Genomic DNA, 17,953 nt, shown 5'->3' on the forward strand with positions numbered 1-17,953 from the left:
TGAAGTACTCGTCCAGGGGCGCATTTACACACGTCCCGTGGCGAGGCTCATAGAACTGCCCCGACTCCCAGATACTATCGATGATGACCATGACCCCATGACTTTGTGAGTTGACTGACCCTTACAGCGGACCTTGAGTGGTAGACAGTGCGGTTAATCTGTCTCTGTTTAGCTAATTAGGTGGGACTAATTAGGGGGCGGCTGTTGTGAAGGATCAGATTAAACCGAATATATATATTTATTTATATATTTAATTGTATTTGTATATCGTTTGATATCCCCTGTATATTCCTTGTACAATATGCACTGAATATCCCTTTAGTCTACTAAACAGCCCATAATAGTTTCATTCTACCATTGGACGAGAACCTGGCGCCAGGTTGCCATACCCCTAGGTCCAAGTTCAATCGTGCCGCCTAACATGTCGTGGCAAGCCCCGGTTCCGCGCAGGAATATGTCGGGCGAAATACGAATGGTACTATTTGTTCATAGCGCATATATATATGGCGCAAGTAAAGTAGAACTTCCTTCTAGTCCAGTTCTTTACCCTCCAACAGAGTGACAGACGCAAAAGCCTCCCCACGACGCACGTGTGGTGTAGTAAGGCCTACTTGGCCCAGAATAGGCATTGAGATATCGTGTAGATTAATAATTGAATAGTCATAGTTTGGCACTATACCGTCGAGTTGGACGTATTCTATTAAGCTAATAATAGTCTATTTATGTATGGTGCATCGTTCGGTTAGAGTTCTAAAGTTATCAGTACCCCCATCGTTCCTGACGTTATCTGGACGCTTAACCAGGCTGAGCAGACCCCTAGTGGTGCTTGCATCCGAGGAGCTCCGGGCCAAGAGCGACTGGACCTTTATATTGGATTACTCTACCCGGACGACGGCGAGCCTTCCACGGCTTGGATTATGCTTTGGGTGCTTTGATTATTCCATGGATAAAGGCCAACACTGCGGAGTGTTGGAACTACCCCCCGGAGAGGACTCCAGGTGAGACGGCGCTCTACACCAGTGAGGTCGCCTCACGTCTCTCCGTTGTGGACCGGCAGCTACCGTCCACAAAGGGTCCAGCTGTATTCGTCTGCGGACCGAGGTTCTGTGGGCACCGTGTCCAAGACTTTGGATTCTCCCAAGACACCGTCGGCCAGATGGGATACCGCCAGCGGCTTCTCTAACCCCCCCCCTCCTACTGTCTTACAACCAGCGGGACACCCCCCCCCCCCCCTTAGTGTATCCAGCTATAATCATTTAAGTACCTTCGCTATCGTTTCCTAAATATTCCAGGTTGTATACTTACTCCCTGCGTAACCAGAGATTGGACATTCAATGTTGATTTACCTACGAATACTCATTTGCCATAAAAGTGCATATTTCATATTTCAAATCATAAATGTAATTAAGTGAACGTTGTATATACCTTTTGCTATATTAAACCTTCGATTTGGTACATTTGTGTGGATTCGTTTCATCAGGTGGGAAAGTGTTCATCATACTTATATCATGTACTGGATGGCCAGAAGTTAAAGTACAAGAGGTAGTGGTATTAAATATCATATCTAACAATACAGTCAGGGAATTGTACCCCTCAGTTACATATGCTCTAGCTCGTACCCCCCCTCCCGGACCCCCCATTGGATAATCCATCCATTATCCCTCGCTCCTAACCAGACACTACCATTATATGCTAGCTTTTATTCTCTCCACCACTTCTAACCACATTGTCATTTTGGATTCATTGAGACCCAAAATATATATATTTTTTTTAACACTTTGATTGCCAGCGTGGCGTGCAATATTTATCGTTGGATGCCACCACCCACTTCAATGATAGCGCTCTAAACGCATAATCTCTGTCTTAAATTATGGCTATGTCTAATCTGCCCGTCGTTTATCAATGACTTGTTTGCAGTCAACATTGTCGAGACGGATTGTTTTTTAATCGGTTAATTTCCGTTTTATAGCATTTTGAAAAGCCCTCGTTTTTCAGGAAAATATATAGATTCCGTGATAATCGCCCCTTTACTGGAATATTCTGGCATACACAAAAAACGTTGACATTTTTCGGCCTATTTATGAATAGTTTTCAAATAAACGCTAGATTATCGATAGTATATGTGTACTTACTTATGCACGCTAGAGAAGCGATCTGAAAAATATATTCTCATTTCCTGATCAGCGCGCACACACAGACACACACACATAGGGCACACGTTGATATATAGGTCAAAATAGATCCGATTACCCCAAGACTGGTCAAATAAATTGCTTACCCCACCTAATCAGATGTTCTCCAAAAAGATTATTCCAATTCCTGATCGCCATTCCAAATATTGATTTTGCAATATGAATAGAATATAGAATATCAGGCCTATAAATGACCTTATTATGGCCAAGACATGCATCTATAGATCGGCCCGAATCTCCTCTTTCCAATGGCAGAGTTGAATATCGATTTAGTATCACCAGGTGCCCAGTAGGGCAGCAAAGACCGTGAATGAAATCTACTGTAAGTACAGTTACTTCCGGTTAATGTCCATAACTCCACATTGCGACACGGTTTTCTCCTAGACGTTCACAGAAAGGTAAAGAAATTATATATGTTGTATTTTATGGCAATAGCGTTGAGGTTTGTTCGACCCATGAGATATAAACACGACATTTGCGTAAATATTTTTTTGTCTGCGGCTGGTGTGAGCTGGGTAGTGTAGTTTTATGAAATTTAGACGTCCATCGAAAGCCCTGGGTCTCCTCTTTCTCTGGACTACGAGTGCTGCTTCTACTCATGTCTAAATCAAATGTCTTCCATTGCAATGCATGACATTTTTTTATAAGCTAACCTGCTATTAGTCTTTTTATAAATTTGAATGCCAGAAATCATAATCAATAAGGAATCTATTACAATCTTCTTTTTTTTTAATGGATTTTAACTCATTCAGCGCCATTCACGAGAAAAGTCGGGTGAACTCGCCATGCGTTGAGCGCCAATCACGAGAAAAGTCGGGTTTTAATCGGTATTTCTTTTATTCGCTATATCCATTCATTTTTCATCCATCCAGCCTGATGCTATCATTGGGAATGGGTCTGAGCTCGCAAAAGGCCAATACCTCCGCCTAACGCCTTCCGGCCGGTATTGCACATCATTGGAATCCCTCCCCCTTGGGCTGTGCAGCGATCTAACAAGTCCGGTCCAGGTTTTCCTTCTCGGGCATGCAGTATCATTATAACACATGGACTGGGGAGACTGGGAGCAGCGTGGATTATGAGTTTTGGACATATAACGTTGGATCTATAAACACAATCAATATTTGGAATGGCGATCAGGAATTGGATTAATCTTTTTGCAGTACATCAGATGTGAGGTAAGGACTCTGTTACCAATCTTGGGTTAATCCGATGTTTCTTTCTTAATGATCACGCATGCGTGTTCGTGTGTGTGTGTGTGTGTGTGTGTGCGGTTGGCTGCGACCAAGGCACGGAGAAGTGACTTTTCAGCCCCCGCTTCTGTTCGTGCATGAGGACACATATAATACCGATAATCTAGCGTTATTTTCAGAACGATTCATAAATAAAGCGGCAAATGGCACGATTTCTAAGGAAATGCATTGAAGCGCGGTTTGCTCGAGTTTCTTGAGATTAGACAGAATCGCTCTGGAACTATATTCATATTCACCATGGTATAAAATGGTGTATGAAAAAATTATCTGTTTTTTGCATGTTGACTGGAAGAAACTCACTGACAATCGACGTGTTTATTCAAATCAAATCGAATCAAATTTATTTGTAAGGCCTGACAACACACATTAATATCCCCATGGGCCGTACACGTCTTCTTTAAACAAGTCAAGAAGAAACGTAACAATAAGTCAAGAACAGAACAAGAACACCATAAGGTCAACAAATTTAAAATAAATGCAAATAAATGAAAGAATGCAAGCACTCCCAGACATACCCCACGCGAAGGTAAGGAAAAACTCACTAAAACCTAACAATAGGGAAAAATGCTCCACAGGCAGTGTGGAGGAGAGAAACCTTAGAAGGGCCATTCAAGGGGGGATCTCCCTTCTTAGATGTTGGTGAGTGTTGCAGACTAACGGTTGGTAAGCATGCACTCAAGTGTGTAGTGAAACACAGATGAGTGCATGCAATAGCAACTGAACATTTTGAAAGATTAAAGATAGAGCTGATAGCGATAGATCCATAGCTATAATATTTCATATAGTTTTAGCACTCTCAAACATGGCATTCTCCCCATTGCATTACAGCGATGGCGTTCTAACCAGAAGGTAAACAGCGCCCCCTTGGCGTCCATTGAGTTAGTGATGAAATGATCTATTACAATATTTATTAAATTTTTTACATAGATTTGAATGACTGAAATCAGGGAGATTTTAATATCCATTCTCTGCTCATTTGCCTCTATAATTATTAGGGCTGTCTTAAATACTTCAAAGCTTCGTTCGATGGGCATGGGATTCGAATATGAAAATAAAATTTGATTATTAAAAAAATAAATGAATATATATATATTTTTTTGCCTCTTTATTAATTACAACAAGCAATGCTGTTTGTTATTTAAGATGAGGTCGGACTCGCCACTGACAGATTTGTGTTCATTGTGCTGCTTTTATAAAGCCTCAAACGGCTTACAATATTTCATGAAAGCAAAGTGTTTTGTTTGTCTAAGATTTAAAAATGTTTAAACAAAGTTGAACAAAGTGCTGTACAAGTCCCACAACATTAAAAAATATATATTTTATTAAATTCTTTTTTTTTTTTTTTCGAAGCTTCGAATTAAAATTGAATCTCTGCCCCGAAGCTTCGAATTCCAAAAAAAATCGAAGGTCAGCCCTAATAATTATGCCAATTTTATGCTAATTTCATGCCTTGTGTCTATTTTGTGTCTACATCACGGCTGTGAAGCACTTTGGGCTGCAATTCTTGTATGAAAAGTGCTATACAAATAAGGTGTATTATTATTATCAATAATGTTATATAACATTCTATAAAATGTTATTAGTAGTAGTATTGGAAATATGTTATGTTTATCTTTTTAATTGTCTTGAGTGTTGCCTCTCTCTTGGGAAATTGACTCCTAATTTAAAGCAGCCACTTGTCCTTTACCCTGTAGAGTAGACGCTTGTTTACAGACACCGGTGTCCTCTTGGATACCTCTGTAATGAGACCCCTCCTAGCTGTAATGAGACACCTCCTAGCTGTCACCAGACACTGTATGAAAACAAGGAGAGGTCGCACTAGAGGGAGGCTGATTGGCGCAGTGGGCAAGGCGCTCGCCTCTAACGCAGGAGACGCTGGGTTCGAGCCCAGCTCTCGGCGTTGCTACCGGCTGGCCGGTCGTTCATACTAACACAATTGGCAAGTGTTAGAGGGTGGGAAAGCCGGTGGGTGGGGATTTGACGTTGTGGACAGCGACTCCTACAGGTCTGTTCGGTGCGACGGAAGCAGGAAGTGACGGGGGCAGCGTGAGCCTCCCACGCGTTACTCCTCGCCACAGAGTTCGAGCTGCTGCAGTGAAAAGATGCGACAGGCTGCCTCCTCGTGTACCGGAAGGGACATGTGATGCAAGGCTTCTGTCCTCACTACATCCGACCTGTGGGAGGCATAGTCTAGCAACGTTCAAGACAGGGGAGGGAAGAATTGGATATACGAAATTGGGATGGGAGAAAAATAGAAAAATGGGGAGGAAAAAGTGGATCAAAAAAAAAAGAGGTCGCACTAGGAGCAGAAAACAAGGCGAGGTCCCACTAGGAGCAGAAAACAAGGAGAGGTCCCACTAGGAGCAGAAAACAAGGAGAGGTCCCACTAGGAGCAGAAAACAAGGAGAGGGCAGACTAGGAGCAGAAAACAAGGAGAGGTCGCACTAGGAGCAGAAAACAAGGAGAGGTCGCACTAGGAGCAGAAAACAAGGAGAGGTCCCACTAGGAGCAGAAAACAAGGAGAGGGCAGACTAGGAGCAGAAAACAAGGAGAGGGCAGACTAGGAGCAGAAAACAAGGAGAGGGCCCACTAGGAGCAGAAAACAAGGAGAGGTCGCACTAGGAGCAGAAAACAAGGGGAGGTCACACTAGGAGCAGAAAACAAGGAGAGGTCGCAATAGGAGCAGAAAACAAGGAGAGGTTGCACTAGGAGCGGAAAACAAGGAGAGGTCAGACTAGGAGCAGAAAACAAAGAGAGGCCAGACTAGGAGCCGAAAACAAGGAGAGGTCAGACTAGGAGCAGAAAACAAGGAGAGGTCATGCTGTGTCATGATATTGTACATTTCAAATTCATGAACCCACCGGATCAGTTAATATCGGCGATGAATTTAGCCACCAAAGGCTTATTTTTATTTACTCTTTCCAGGCTATTTAACGTGATTAACCCCTTCCATCCTACCGTCCCGTATACGATCACTGGTTATTTGTGTTTTCCAGGAGGGATGGTAAATCGTTGGAACTGTTCCTGGATGACTACTTCGCTGGTCGACTGAAACGCTATATCAAGTCTGAACCCATCCCAGAGAGAAACAACGCTCCTGTCAAGGTAGGTGTGTGTGTACACACAATGTATAATTATATATATTTGTATGTATTGTATATATATTTGTATGTTTGTGTGTGTCTACAGGTGGTGGTAGCGGAGTCGTTTGAAGACATAGTGAATAACCCAAACAAAGATGTTCTGATCGAGTTCTATTCCCCCATGTGTAAACACTGTAAGAAACTGGAGCCCGTCTACAGGGAACTGGCTGAGGAGGTACGAAGCCACACACATGCACACAATCATAAGCCCTTATCGCACAGAAACCACACATACACAATCATAAGCCCTTCTCACACAGAAACCACACATACACAATCATAAGCCCTTCTCACACAGAGAACCACACACATGCACACACACTCACTCGTAAGGCCTTCTCGCACAGTAACCACACGCACACACAAACACACACATAAGGCCTTCTCACACAGAAACAACACACACACACAATTATAAGACCTTCTCACACAGAAACCACACACACAATCATAAGACCTTCTCACACAGAAACTACACATTTACTTTTTTTTTTACTTCTTCCACCCTCAGCCATCTGTAAAAAATATAGATACATAAATAAAACTAATTGTAGGAAGAGACTTTCGGACTGCACAGAGACTCTGCAAGGAGGGTTCTGCTTAGCATGAAGCAGCCTGAGATCAGGCAGCACTGGTGTGGACTCCGATTACAGGGACAGCTAGCCTGTTTGGAGTTTGCTGACCACCCAAAAGGCGCCCCCAAAATTGGCCATTTTGGTTTTCGTTTTTGAGGACTGCATACTTTTTTTGCAAACCAAAATACTATACTTTATACTTATAGCACATGCATGAGCCTGGTCTCTTTTGAAACATGACATTCTGGAGTTTCCGATACAAAAAAGAAGACTCACTTTTAGTGCTAATGAAATAGAGTAACATAGGTCTGAACTTGAGTTGTATAATAACTTGTTACTCACGTTTTTCTGTAGTAGTTAGTAGTCCAGAATTAGTATTTCCAAAAACATTGGTATGGCTGAAGAGACACACTGGGTCCATAGCCTGAAGTATTTTGTAGTACATGTCTGAATTTTATAAAAAATCCGTTCAGAAATGAGTGATTAGAAGCGGTTTTGGTAAAAGGTGAGAGGGCTCAGAAAACGATTTCCTCATAGACTTTTTAGATTGCCAAATGATTGACGGAGGTAGATAGATAGATAGATAGATAGATAGATAGATAGATAGATAGATAGATAGATACTTTATTAATCCCCTTATGGAAATTCAGGGTATCTCGCAGCTCACATAGTATACAGACATTGACCGTTCCCATACAGTTGTTACACGTTATGTCTGCATCATGAATAAAAAATAAGTACATGATAAAATTCAATTAAATCATACCCATCAATATTAAAATAGGAGCGTGATTAGATAAAAGCAGGTGTATAAAAACAGGTGTAAAAAAACAGATGTAAAAACAGGTGTAAAAACATGTGTGTGGGTCAGAGGTCAGGTCCCCCGCACTATAATACGCTGTTGTACAGTCTGATGGCTGTGGGGACAAAGGACCTCCTGTGCCGCTCAGTCCGTGAGTGCAGGGAGATGAGCCGTCCGCTGCGACTGCTGCTCTGCCCCACCAGGGTGTGGTGGAGAGGGTGGTTGGTATTGCCCATGATGGCCAGCAGCTTGCTCTGAGTGCGGCTCTCCACCACGGTCCCCAGTGGGTCCAGTCTCCTCCCTACCACTGAGCCAGCCTTCTTGACCAGCTTATCCAGTCGTCTGGTATCCCTGGCCGTGGTATTACCACCCCAACAGACAGCGGCGTAGAGGAGCACACTTGACACCACTGCCTGATAAAACATAAACAACATTTCCCCACACACATTAAAAGACCTGAGCCTCCTAAGGAAGAACAGCCTGCTCTGTCCTTTCTTGTAAAGCGCTTCCGCGTTAGCAGCCCAGGCCAGCTTATCATCTAGGTGCACGCCTAAATATTTGTATGACTGCACGAGAGTCGCAATACCGTGTACTTCGGCGCACGCCTCGCATATCGGCATGTAACTTGAGAACCGCTGAACGGATTTTGTCTATCAACAGGCAACAAATAGGGCTTTAATTCGATATATATATTGTATTAAAAAATATCCACACCCGGGCGGCTGGGTGGCGCAGCGGACATTGCGCTCGTCACCAACGCAAGAGACACCGGGTTCGACTCCAGCTGTCGGCGTTGCCTCCGGCTTGTGCCGGCCGTCATACTAACTCAATTGGCGGGTGGAAGTCGATGGGTGGTAATCTGGACGTTGTGGACAGCGACTCCTACAGGTCGGTTGGGGGACGCCTGCACAGCAGAGACAGGAAATGGCGGGGGTAGTGTGAACCACCCACACGTTACACCTCGCCAATGAGAGTCCGCGCTGGCAGGTGAAAAGATGTGACAGGCTGCCTCCACATGTATCGGAGGGGACATGTGATGGAAGGCTTCTATCCTCTCTACAACCGGCCAGTGGGGGGCATATGCGAGCAACGTTCAAGACAGGGGAGGGGAGAATTGGCACAGTGAAATTGGGATGGGAGAAAAATGGAAAAAGTGGACCAAAAAAATATATATATGCACACCCAAACCACTAGAGGTTGCCAAAGTGGGAAAACCATCCTCAAGAGGGCCCACATGTGGGCCGTTGCATGTTAAGAGGTTGGTGAGAAGACACACTGTTCGTCTTCACGCAACCGGGTTTTTGGAACACTGCAACCGTGTTCTTTTACAACCGGAGTCCAGGGTGAAGTTTTGCGCGCATCCCGGTTGCAGTGGTTGCGTGTGGACATAGTACCAACTAAGCTCATGTGTTGTCAAGTTATTGTTATAAGGAACCCAGTCCAAACTACAACAGTCTGCATCCCCTTAACAATTGTTTGTATTGAGCCGTATTGTATTGTACCCATTCTGCAATCTGTTAAATAACATTTTCATCCATTTATTCTACCAGCGTTAACGTTACTACGTTAATGTACGCTAGCCTCAATGCTAACTATATAAATGGAAAATGCCAATCACATTAGCATGTAGCTAACAACATCAGAGATCTTTTTGTGAGACTAAACTCTCCGCTCTTGGTGGTAAATTGTGTTGATGTTGGTTTTGTTTCATCAACAAATGAGGCAGAACACGCAGTGAATGTATCCTTTTTTGTTTATTGCACTTTTATTGCACTTTGTTTCTTGCTGCAAATAAACGCGAGGTAATTTAAAGATGGTGGGTTTCTGTTTTTGAGCAGGACGTGTAGTGATGGTTCAACCCTTCTGATTGGTTGAAAATGGCCTTCATGTTTGAACTACATGGCCACCTACTGCTTTGGCATTGTACTACATGTATATACATCACTCGGTGCAGAGTTTAAAAGTCGTGTGGACAGTTTATTTTTTTTATAATAGAAATAACGGTGTCAAAAATACCTGTGATTGTGTGGACTGGGCCTCAGTTTGTTGTGTTGTCATTTTGTTTATCCGTCAGCTGTATGATGACCCCAACATCATCATCACCAAGATGGACGCTTCAGCCAATGATGTCCCCCTGGGCTACGATGTACAAGGGTGAGGGTGTGTGTGTGGTCCCTTTATTTAGAAAAAGGCAGTTTGATGGTGATTTCAGTTTTACCATGGTACAGGCCATAACTATGTTTGACAGTGTTTTCTGCTATATTTAATTCATTACTTTTTTATGGTTAACTCCTCTTGGAGGCATAACTTTGACTGTACATGTTGTTATTCCTCACCGACCGGCTTTTTGTACATTCTTCCCCTGGAGAGGGAGAGCTTCTCTATACGTCCCTAAAATCTGACTTGTATGTGTGACGTCACTAATAGGTTGAACATATCATGGTCCAGTGTGGTAACTTGACACCTTTATCTTCAGGTGGCGGGGGAAGGGATGACCGGAAGGAGGGGGGAGGAGAGGGTGAGGGGCACAGGCAGGAGGGGGGAGGAGAGGGTGAGGGGCACAGGCAGGAGGGGGGGAGGAGAGGGTGAGGGGTACAGGCAGGAGGGGGGAGGAGAGGGTGAAGGGCACAGGCAGGAGAGGGGGAGGAGAGGGTGAAGGGTACAGGCAGGAGGGGGAGGAGAGGGTGAAGGGCACAGGCAGGAGGGGGGAGGAGAGGGTGAGGGGCACAGGCAGGAGGGGGGAGGAGAGGGTGAAGGGCACAGGCAGGAGGGGGGAGGAGAGGGTGAGGGGCACAGGCAGGAGGGGAGAGGGTGAGGGCACAGGCAGGAGAGGGGAGGAGAGGGTGAGGGCACAGGCAGGAGAGTGGGAGGTGAGGGTGAGGGGCACAGGCAGGAAGGGGGAGGAGAGGGTGAAGGGCACAGGCAGGAGGGGGGAGGAGAGGGTGAGGGGCACAGGCAGGAGGGGGGAGGAGAGGGTGAAGGGCACAGGCAGGAGGGGGGAGGAGAGGGTGAGGGGCACAGGCAGGAGGGGGGAGGAGAGGGTGAGGGCACAGGCAGGAGGGGGGAGGAGAGGGTGAGGGGCACAGGCAGGAGGGGGGGAGGTGTTGGGGTTCAGGACAGGGGGAGGTAGGTGTTAACAAAAGCCCTTGAAAGGAATATTTCAGATTCCTTTATTGTCACTTATTTCAGTACTTTACAGCAAGAAGAGTGAAAATCTATTTATTGTGGTCCCTCGAGTATAGCAGCTTCCAATAATAAAAATACAATAATTTTTGCATAGAATAAAATAAGATGACTAAAATAAAGATTACTATATACAGTTCTAAAAAGTGTGCATTGCAGATCAGGATGTAGATATTATACTATATGAAATTTGAATAACAAAATGGCTACGTACAGTTCCAAAGAAGTATGTTGTGTAGAATGCAATGTGCAATACAGTTTTTTATCGTCTGCAACAGTGTTTCTCAAGTGTAGTCCGGGGGGGGGGGGGATTAGGGGGGCGTCAATGGGCTCTGTTGACGAGGCTGATGGCTTGGGGGGGAAACTGTTCTTCAGCCGGTTGGTGTGGCTGCGGTAGCGCTTTCCAGACAGCATCAGCTGGAACAGTCCATGGTTGGGGTGGTTAAGGTCCTTGATAATTTTCCGGGCTTTTTTAATGCACCGGCTCTCGTGTATTATATATATATATATATATATATATATATATACAGGTGCTTGTTTGCTATTTGCATTTTCATAGATGATTCTCAATGAGGGCAACGATGTAGAGATGCTGCTGAGCCATTTTAGTATGTACTTTATTGAAAGATTTTGTGGAAAAATTTTATACAAATTTTGACGACACCCAAATATACATCGGCACACAATCCCCTCACAACCCACCCCTCAGTCACATTGAGTCCTGCATTTACGAACTTCAAACCTGGATTACTCATAACCTCCTCAAATTAAACGGCGACAAGACAGAACTCTTCATCGGCACCAAAACCACCCTCAGTAGATCCGGACCCATCACACTCACCATCAATGATTCTACCATCACCCCTCCCCCCTAGTCCCCCCTCGGTGTCATCCTCGACCCCACCCTCTCATTTGACCCCCATGTCCGCTCCATTGTCAAAACCTCATACTTCCACCTCCGCAACATCGCCAAAATTCGACACTGCCTCTCCCCCCCTGCCGCTGAATCCCTCATACATGCCTTCATCTCCTCCCACCTCGACTATTGCAACTCCCTCCTCACTGGCATCACCTAGCTCCCTCCATAAACTGCAAATGGTCCAAAACTGCAGATGGCCGCCCGCCTCCTCACAAACACCCGGTCCCGTGAACACATCACTCCTGTCCTCCACTCTCTCCACTGGCTCCCGATCAAGGAACGCATCAACTTCAAAACACTACTCCTCACATTCAAAGCCCTCCATAGCCTCCCCTTTCCCCGTTCCTTTTGTTTCTTTGTTTTTCTCTGCCTAATGTCAGTGACTTCGGGTTCCTGAGAAGCGCTATACAAATAAAATGAATTATTATTATTATACAAATTGTTATTCAATATTATCTCTGTTTATCTCTCTTTCTCGCTCTCTCTCTTTCTCTCTGTCTTTATTTCAGGTATCCTACCATCTACTTGGCTCCTGCAGACCAGAAGGACCAGCCTAAACGCTATGAGGTGGTAACACACACACACACACACAATGATTTATTACGGGTTCAATCCGGGCAGCTGTACCTCAGTCGTACCTCAGTCGTCCCTGCGAACACAATTGACAGTGTCCATGGGTGGGAAGCTGTGAGGGTATAAGTCGTGGTCGTCACAACAGCAACTTGGTAGTCTATACCCTCCCCATACCCACAGAGACCTGTGGTAGTCTACACCCTCCCCAGACCCACAGAGGAGACATGTGGTAGTCTATACCCTCCCCAGACCCACAGAGGAGACATGTGGTAGTCTACACCCTCCCCAGACCCACAGAGGAGACATGTGGTAGTCTACACCCTCCCCAGACCCACAGAGGAGACATGTGGTAGTCTACACCCTCCCCAGACCCACAGAGGAGACATGTGGTAGTCTACACCCTCCCCAGACCCACAGAGGAGACATGTGGTAGTCTACACCCTCCCCAGACCCACAGAGGAGACATGTGGTAGTCTTGAAGAGATGGGAGGAAAAGGCCAAATAAAAATAAATAATTTACTGATTGATTTATGTCCACATACATTTCAATCAGTCAAGGGACATAAACATCATAAATGCAGTCAGACCGTTCAATTACACATCAATTACCACACAGTTGACAATCAGCTTTCTGGGGACATAGCTCTTCTCCAGGGCAGTTTTGGGAACAGAGTCTTATCCAGGGCAGCTCCCAGGTTCTGGAACTCTCTCCCCCAAGACATTACAGACTCGAGTCTTTCTCAGTTTTCCAATCTCGCCTCAAGACCCATCTCTTCTCCACTACCTTGCCTTCTCTTAGCCTCCATCCATCTCTTCTCCACTACCTTCTCTTAGCCTCCATCCATCTCTTCTCCACTACCTTCTCTTAGCCTCCATCCATCTCTTCTCCACTACCTTCTCTTAGCCTCCATCCATCTCTTCTCCACTACCTTCTCTTAGCCTCCATCCATCTCTTCTCCACTACCTTCTCTTAGCCTCCATCCATCTCTTCTCCACTACCTTCTCTTAGCCTCCATCCATCTCTTCTCCACTACCTTCTCTTAGCCTCCATCAATCTCTTCTCCACTGCCTTCTCTTAGCCTCCATCCATCTCTTCTCCACTACCTTCTCTTAGCCTCCATCCATCTCTTCTCCACTACCTTCTCTTAGCCTCCATCCATCTCTTCTCCACTGCCTTCTCTCAGCCCCCCATCCACCCTGGTGTGGTGGTGTTACTCTTGTCTGATGTTTGTTGCACCATCATCGCCACTTAGTGTAAAGCAGATTTTAGTTCTAATAAATCTAATTTATTATTATTCCTAGGGTGACAGTGGCTCAGGAGATAGAGTGGTCGTCTGGTAATCTGAAGGTTCCTGGTTCGATTCCAGCTCCTCCCAGCAGCATGTCAAAGTGTCCTTGAGCAAGATGCTTAACCCCTAACTGCTCCCAATGAGCAGGTTGGCACCTTGCATAGTCTATGCGTGAATGAATGTGAGGCATACATTGTATAACAGCACTATATTAATGCAGTTTATTTATTATTATTATTACATTTACATGTAGTCATTTAGCTTACACTTTTTTTTTTATATATTTTATTTTACATTTTACAGAACATTGTACAAACATGACAAACAGTATACCAACATGACATACAAACACACTCAGACAGTGAAAGTAAAAAAAATACATTAAAGGAAAAAAATAATAATAATAACACATTTTTTACATTTGCTATTACAACACGGTTACCAGCCATACATGACTGAGAAATATTGTGTTTGGGGTCCCTCATAGGGGGACTGTGAGATCAGATGGGCGAATCAGCTGCCGCCTCTAGCCTCATCGAGATAGGCTAAGAACGGGTCCCAGATTTTTGAAAACCTTTTAAGTGAATCGGTTCTCAGGAACCTTAGTCTCTCCATTCGTATGACCGAGGTCATGTCCGCCATCCACAGTTGGAAAGAAGGTGCTGAGGAGGACTTCCACTCCATCAGTATTTGTTTTTTTAGCAACCGTTGTCCCCAGTGTCAAAGATTGTTGTACAGCTGTAGGAAAGCTCAGAGAGGACTCAGAGCAGCCGAAGATGGCGAGCTCTGCCCCCGGCTGTAGAGTTATCTTGTAGGCCTTAGAGTAGCTTACACTTTTATCCAAAGAAACTACAGACTGGTTCTGTCCAACATTTTCTTTTAACGGTCCCATGCATTATAAATGGCCTTTTCCAGTGTTTAGCATTGTTTCCTAGCAATGCGGGATTATATCAATGTGGTCTGTGTCGTTAATTATCATATTGACTTATCAGTCTAGTCTCGATTTCACGAGATCTTCCCTCACTCAACTAAGCTGTTCTGATTTGACTCGCAATGTGATGTAGCAAGGAGCTGATTGAGCTGATTGTGATCTGATTGGCTCTGTGGTTGTAGTCACCGCCCACAATTCGCTCAACAACAGAGCAGTGGATGCGCGGGTGCCGAGAGGGATACGGAGCAACGGGAGCATTTACACACAAACCCAACTGTGTGCGTGTGTGTTTTCGGGACGCATCTCTCCTCTCTCTCCTCTCTCTCAGTCACTCGTCTCGGAGCCATTTACACACAAACCCAACTGTGTGTGTTTTCGGGACACATCTCTCGTCTCTCTCTCTCTGTCTCCGTCTCTCTCGCTCTCTCCCTCCCTCTCTCTCGCTCGCTCGTTCTCTCTTGCTCTCTCTCGTATGTATCACACTGTGTGGGTGACTGTCACTCAAAGCGCTTATGGGCGGAGCCCAGCCAAATCCGCCTGAAATCTTGAGGTCGAAAATTATGCTTTTGAGTACTTGATTAAAAATATAAAACAATGAATAACAAAAAAAAAACTTTACAGATGTGTTCCATAGAATCACAGGAATTGTGTAAAGTTGCCCAAATAGTGAAAGGAATAGCAATGCATGTCCCCTTTAAATTATTATTATTATTACTGAATGGATTATTATGTAAAAAGCGGTAGTCGATTTTTGACTAACTATACTAAATACCTAGCGATGTTCCTGTGTGCTTCCAGGGCAGTCGCGAGCTGAAGGACTTTCTGAAGTTCCTGAAGAGAGAGGCGACCCGCGGCCTGGCAAATGCCAGCATCAAGCAGGAGCTGTAAACCGTGTGGGACCAGCACTGCGGTCAGAACTCTGTATGGACCAAGTGAACTGGCACGCTGGTGTTTTAGAACACTGGTCCAATGTCTGGTCGTTAGCTGTTTAACTCTACAAACCTTGCAGCTCGTCATTTCTAGACCTCGGTTGTGAACTGGAAGAACTGGAAGATTTGTGCACTGGTACATTGTTGAAGGACAGACATGTCCCAGGCCTGACTCAAGGAATCAATACAGAGATGGAAAATCAGGCAAGGTGAAAGGATTATGCAGGACTAATATTACCACACAAATCACTCTTCCATTGACTAATATTACCACACACTAATCACTCTTCCATTGACTAATATTACCACACACACCAACCACTCTTCCATTGACTAATATTACCACACACCAATCACTCCCCCATTGACTAATATTGCCATACATTAATCACTCTTCCATTGACTAATATTACCATACACTAATCCCTCTTCCATTGACTAATATTACCACACCAATCACTCTTTCATTGCCAATATTACCATACACTAATCCCTCTTCCATTGACTAATATTACCATACACTAATCCCTCTTCCATTGACTAATATTACCACACCAATCACTCTTTCATTGCCAATATTACCACACCAATCTCTCCCCCATTGACTAATATTACCACACCAACCACTCTTCCATTGACTAATATTACCATACATCAATTACTCTCACGTTTATTCTTGTTCCTATGACGACAGCCGTCCTCTCCCAGTTTTCTCTCCCATGGGGAAGGTGGCTCTGGACCGGTGATCTTTGGGACATTTGAGTCAGCTGTTGGAACTACAACAGCATAGATTCATTGTTTTACAGTAGAGTTATCTGATGAGACTCTTGAGACTCTTGAGTACTAAATTACTAATGCTAATTCGTCATTTTAACTAATGTTAACTATAATACTAAAGTACTAATGCCATTATTACACATCAGCGCTGTCTGTTGAAACAAATAATTGGATAAAACAAGAACTTAAGCAGAAGAACGGATCAAGCACTCAAATGAAACCCTTGCACTGAAGAACCATGTAAGTCTGTTTTTAGTTTTTTTTGCAAATCACTTGGGAGTGTGAATGTGATATATCACTATGAATGAACACAACACTATAACTTACCATCTTTAGATAATAAAGTTTGAAAACATTGTTCCTCTGAAAACGTCAAACAGACTTCTATGGTTCTTTGTCTGAGGTACTCCAATAGAAACACACCCAACCCTCATGCAGTTTTGTAATAAAAGAGCAATACAAGTAAAATATTCAAACGGCTTTTAGAAAGCATTGCTTTTCTCCCCAAAATATTTTTGATGAATGAATTTATCATACAAAAATATGATGTTTTTTACATGTTGCGTATCCCCTCCCTACTCCCATTTGCTTACCTGAAATGCACATGATTGGATAAATGACATGCTGGTGCTCTTGTGCAACATCTAGTGGCTGAATGTTATCTATACTTAGAACCTTTCAAATGTATTGTAATGTAAAATATGTACGGCATCACTGGCATCGATCTCATCTTGCGTCCTAAAAAGTGAAATCTTTAGGAGAATCGAAGGTTTCTGCGCGACACCCAACAATATTGTTGTTTTAATCTAGTGAAATTCGCATTTATTTTACATTTATCAATGCACTAACCGAGGCAGTAGGTGTACTTGTGTTTGTTTACCTTCGGTTCCATCAATTCAGGAAATGTGTTTGATTCTAAATACAAACAATGAGAAAGCTCTGTGGCGTCCCGGGCTTAAGTCACACCAATGAGACCTGTTGCCTGTTTTTGCTCTGCTTCCTCTGCATTAAAAGTGACAGGATTAGGCGTTAAGGCTTATTAACCCCCTGACTGCCATGGGCCGTCTGTGTAGGAAGTGGGGGTGTACTGTACCAAACTAAGCTGCTTCACCACCAAGATCCCATCACTTAGGACCTTGGATGTGACAGGTTGTCTATTGTTGGCCAAGCTACCAAAACCTGTCGCCTAAAAAAAACTACTTTATGAACCTATTCATTACCTTAACACTGACATTAAAGGGATAGTTCTGTTTTTTTTTTTTGTTACCCCTTACTTACTAGGGATGGGCATGCATAATGTTTTCCCAGATCGAGTACTCTCATGAATTACTCGAGTAGTAATCCGTTTTTCGAAGGCATCTTAACTCTTTCAGTGTATCGCTTATCTTTG

At 44.1% G+C, this 17,953-nt stretch overlaps 1 protein-coding gene across 1 annotated transcript in view; it reads left to right on the forward strand.

Moving 5' to 3' along the window:
- Nucleotides 1-15,912, forward strand: part of pdia8 (protein disulfide isomerase family A, member 8) — a gene marked incomplete at its 5' end in the record, with an annotated part of 42,466 nt that extends 26,554 nt beyond the window's left edge. Inside the window, 5 exons of the mRNA XM_084311995.1 lie at nucleotides 6,439-6,547; nucleotides 6,632-6,760; nucleotides 10,037-10,116; nucleotides 12,574-12,631; nucleotides 15,656-15,912. Of these exons, the coding sequence (XP_084168121.1) occupies nucleotides 6,439-6,547; nucleotides 6,632-6,760; nucleotides 10,037-10,116; nucleotides 12,574-12,631; nucleotides 15,656-15,745 (466 nt within the window). The 3' untranslated portion in view covers nucleotides 15,746-15,912. The remainder of the gene's footprint in view (nucleotides 1-6,438; nucleotides 6,548-6,631; nucleotides 6,761-10,036; nucleotides 10,117-12,573; nucleotides 12,632-15,655) is intronic.
- Nucleotides 15,913-17,953: the final 2,041 nt, after the last annotated feature.

The sequence above is a fragment of the Notolepis coatsorum genome (assembly GCF_963971535.1).
Source record: "Notolepis coatsorum genome assembly, chromosome: 4".
NCBI classification, from domain to species: domain Eukaryota; kingdom Metazoa; phylum Chordata; class Actinopteri; order Aulopiformes; family Paralepididae; genus Notolepis; species Notolepis coatsorum.